At 47.4% G+C, this 4,230-nt stretch overlaps 1 protein-coding gene across 2 annotated transcripts in view; it reads left to right on the top strand.

Moving 5' to 3' along the window:
* The first annotated feature begins 2,162 nt into the window (after positions 1-2,162).
* The window catches only part of LOC124035113 (pleckstrin homology domain-containing family G member 7-like), a 47,650-nt gene continuing 45,582 nt past the window's right edge, over positions 2,163-4,230 (top strand). Inside the window, exons 1-2 of one of the 2 annotated variants that reach the window (XM_046348545.1) lie at positions 2,163-2,560; positions 3,912-4,230. The exon at positions 3,912-4,230 is cut by the window's right edge and continues 475 nt beyond it. In XM_046348545.1, coding sequence (XP_046204501.1) covers positions 4,055-4,230 — 176 coding nt within the window. In that variant the 5' untranslated portion in view covers positions 2,163-2,560; positions 3,912-4,054. The remainder of the gene's footprint in view (positions 2,561-3,911) is intronic. The other variant, XM_046348536.1, reaches the window with a different exon arrangement.

Raw genomic sequence — 4,230 nt, 5'->3', positions numbered from 1 at the left:
TTGCCAATACACTATTGTTAATTTGGCTGCTTAAAATATGGAGCACCAACCTCCAAACCTCTCAGGTAATTGTCTATGAAGATGGACAGTGGACACGTGAAGTATAATACCAGCAACCCTTGCCACTTGAGATGAGAAGTAGTCCAATAAGATTCTGAAAATAAACAACTAATCCTACAGGATTTTTGGACTATGGCATTCTTTGTTCACACACACGTGCACACAAACACACACACACTCACACACCTTTGCTTCACCTCATGGATGCTGGATAAAAATACATTTTAACCCTCTTTTAGTCCAGTCCCATCCACTAATTATATTGGTTGCCACAATAACATCGCAGCCCTATTCATTGTCTGTGTCACGCCCTGACCTGAGATATCTGTTTTCTTTATATTTTGGTTAGGTCAGGGTGTGACTAGGGTGGGTACACTAGTTTTGTATTGTCTAGTTTTTTTGTATGTCTAGGGTTTTTGTAGGTCTAGGTGATTTGTATGTCTATGGTGGCCTGATATGGTTCCCAATCAGAGGCAGCTGTTTATCGTTATCTCTGATTGGGGATCATATTTAGGTAGCCATTTCCCTTTGGTGTTTGTGGGATCTTGTCTATGTGTCAGCACTCATTTGTATAGCTTCATTTTGTTAGTTTGTGTTTCATTCTTTTAATAAATAAGAATGTACGCATACCATGCTGCGCCTTGGTTAACGAACGTGACAGAAGATCCCACCACAAAAAGACCAAGCAGCGTGTTCAAGAGGAGTGGATGGACATCCTGGGCTCGGGAGAAAGATGAGTGTAGGATATCCTGGACCTGGGAGGAGGTAATGGCAGGGGACCCTGCCATGGAAGCAGGTGGAGGTAACGCAGGAGGAACGGCGACGATACGAGGGGACATGGCTAACCCGAGAGGCAGCTCCAAATAAAAAAATGAGGGGTGGCACACAGGGAGATTGGCAGAGTCAGGGGTTAGACCTGAGCCAACTCCCCGTGCTTACCGTGGGGAGCATGTGACTGGTCAGACACTGTGTTATGCAGTGATGCGCACCGTGTCTCCAGTTCGCATTCATAGCCTGGTGCGCTCTATTCCAGCTCCTCGCATTTGCCGGACTAGATTGGGCATCCAGCCAGGACGGATGGTGCCGGCTCAGCACTCCTGGTCTCCAGTACACCTCCTTGGACCAGGATATCCTGTGCCGGCTCTGCGTACTGTGTCTCCGGTGCGTCTGCACAGCCCAGTGCGTCCTGTGCCAGCGCCCTGCACTTGCCGGGCTCAAGTGAGCATCCAGCAAGGACGCATTGTGCCAGCTCTACGCTCCAGATCTCCAGTGCGCCTCCACAGTCCAGTATGTCCTGTGCCTCCTCCCCACACTCTCTCTGAGATGCGTTTCTTCAGCCCGGTACCACCAGTACCATGCATCAGGTCTCCAGTGCGCCTCCACAGTCCAGAGCTTCAGGCGACAGTTCCCAGTCCAGAGCTTCCGGCGACAGTTCCCAGTCCAGAGCTTCCGGAGACAGTTCCCAATCCAGAGCTTCCGGCGACAGTTCCCAGTCCAGAGCTTCCGGAGACAGTTCCCAGTCCAGGGCTTCCGGAGACAGTTCCCAGTCCAGAGCTTCCGGCGACGTTTCACAGTCCGGAACCTCCAACGACGGGCCACAGACCGGAACCTCCAACGACGGGCCACAGACCGGAACCTCCAACAAAGGGCCACAGTCCGGAACCTCCAACGACGGGCCACAGTCCGGAACCTCCAACGACGGGCCACAGTCCGGAACCTCCACCGACGGTCCCCAGTCCGGAACCTCCACCGACGGTCCCCAGTCCGGAACCTCCACCGACGGTCCCCAGTCCGGAACCTCCACCGACGGTCCCCAGTCCGGAACCTCCACCGACGGTCCCCAGTCCGGAACCTCCACCGACGGTCCCCAGTCCGGGGCCTCCGGCGATGATACACGGTCCGGTTCTACAAAGGTGGAGGGATCAGCATAAAGAGGGGGGGGGGGGCGTCCAGAACCGGAGCCGCCCCCGAGGGTAGATTCCCACCCGGACCCTCCCCTATAGGTTCAGGTTTGCGGCCGGAGTTCGCACCTTTGGGGATCATATTTAGGTAGCCATTTCCCTTTGGTGTTTGTGGGATCTTGTCTGTGTGGTTGCCTGTCAGCACTTGTTTCTGTTTGTTGTTTAGTGTATAATTCTTTTATTAAATAAGAATGCACGCATACCACTCTGCGCCTTGGTCCGATTCTTATAAAGAACATGACAGTCTGAACTAAGCTTTCTAATTGACTCATACCACATTTACATTTCGGGTAGGAAACAATTGGACACGCATGCACGAAATCTTTCTCAGGCATTCCACAAATAAATCTCTTTGAGCTTTGTCCTGTAAAAGGGCACATACAGAACAGCGGCCGAGACTAGTGCCAGGAGTTTGCTCCACTTTGTTTCCCAGGGCGGTTACATTGACGTGACAGAGCAACTCCGAGCGCAGCACTCCGAAATCGTCGCTACAGCACAAGCGCAGCGGATGATCCATTGCGGAGACAGGACACACGGCCGTGAGTAAACACAGGGTTTTGCTCTTCTTCATTCGACTCCTTTTTAACTTTTTTCACGTGAATAGTTTGTTATTATTTAGCCTATCGTTGATTAATAATAATTGTAGTCTAGATAATCTAATACTAGTTTATGTTTCCAACACGGTATTCACCTCGTGGGTGTGCGTGCAGGTTCTCTTCTACAGCCGGCACACCGCGACAACAACAAGAGCTCAGTCACTAAATAATTTTACTGTTGGGAATTCTAATGAAATAATCCTACCTGAGATGATTAAATAGCACTTAACATGGCCTGGAGAGGCCCATTGTAAAAGTCTACATTTGTTTCCATAATCACTAGTATGGGAAAGTTGGATCAGGTGCATGGGGGTCTTATGCAGTCATTTTCCCACGCTAAAACTGCCAAGGCGTGACACTGAACTGATACAATGTTGCAGTGTAGTGCAGCGTCACAGTTATACTGTTGCGCTATATTCAACAATAAAATCTTTGGGTTGTTATAAGTAGGCTTTTAAACCCCATAGCTATTGACAATGAGGAAGGTAAAACTACAGGTTTGTTTATTTTACAGGCAACTGTAGTCTTGAAACTTGTTAGAGATGTTATCTATAGTATATTATGAACACCAACTGTAAGATAACTCAGTAAGCAAAACTACATTGAAAAGATGTCTAAAATACACTACCGGTCAAACGTTACTCATTAAAGTTTTTTGTCTACATTGTAGAATAATAGTGAAGACATCAACATTATGAAATAACACATATGGAATCATGTAGTATCCCAAAAAGCAGTTAAACAAATCAAAATATATTGTATATTTTAGATTCTTCAGAAAAATCAGCGTCCATTGACATTGAATTTAAGGCCAGTCCAGACCACAACTAAAAAAGCAAAGGAAAAAAAAGGTCTGGACAGGACCAAAAAAAGAGTTGGCGTCGGTCGATAGATAGCCACGGGAAGTAGGACACCCCTCAAAAAACAAAAACATATATATATATATTTTTACATTCTCACAAAAGTAGTGCAGTGGTCCTTTGCTAGTCTTGTATTAGCGGACCGATATAACCATCTACAACGCGGGCACAACAAATACATTCTACTTCACCCCCACACCCAAACACCTTCCCGTGGTAATGCGTAGGTCAGTGCTGAGTGGGAACTTCCCCTACCCCCACCCTCTGCCGGCAAAAGAAGCAGCTTTCAAATCCACAACTTCACTGTTTCACAACGTGAGTGGACTAAACTCGGAACAAAAAAGATTATGACTTGATCGCTCGCCTAGACTGCTTTGTATTTTGTAGGCTATTTATTGTATTAGACCCAATGCAGATACATTTTTATTCCACAGAAACATCACTGAAATGTCGTTGCTTGCTACTAAACTGCTAAACTGCCAGTGGATGATCTGATCCCAACACACCTGGGGAAAAAAGGACTAAAATACCACTATTTTCCTGACATAATTAGGCCTACAATGCCGTCTTGCGCAAGATGTCTATGCTGAAACAGGTTATAGTGCGCGAGAATGGTCAGGACGCAGAGAAAAGCTTGGACTGGAGTTACATGGAGTGGCTAGAGAACGAGAACAAGGAAGTGACGGTTGTGACCAATGTTGAGACGCAAACTGTCTCAAAACCCACAGAGGAAAAGGAGACGCAGACCAGTAA

Source organism: Oncorhynchus gorbuscha, linkage group LG01 (genome assembly GCF_021184085.1).
Source record: "Oncorhynchus gorbuscha isolate QuinsamMale2020 ecotype Even-year linkage group LG01, OgorEven_v1.0, whole genome shotgun sequence".
NCBI classification, from domain to species: Eukaryota; Metazoa; Chordata; class Actinopteri; order Salmoniformes; family Salmonidae; genus Oncorhynchus; species Oncorhynchus gorbuscha.
This window is presented reverse-complemented; position numbering and strand designations above follow the sequence as displayed.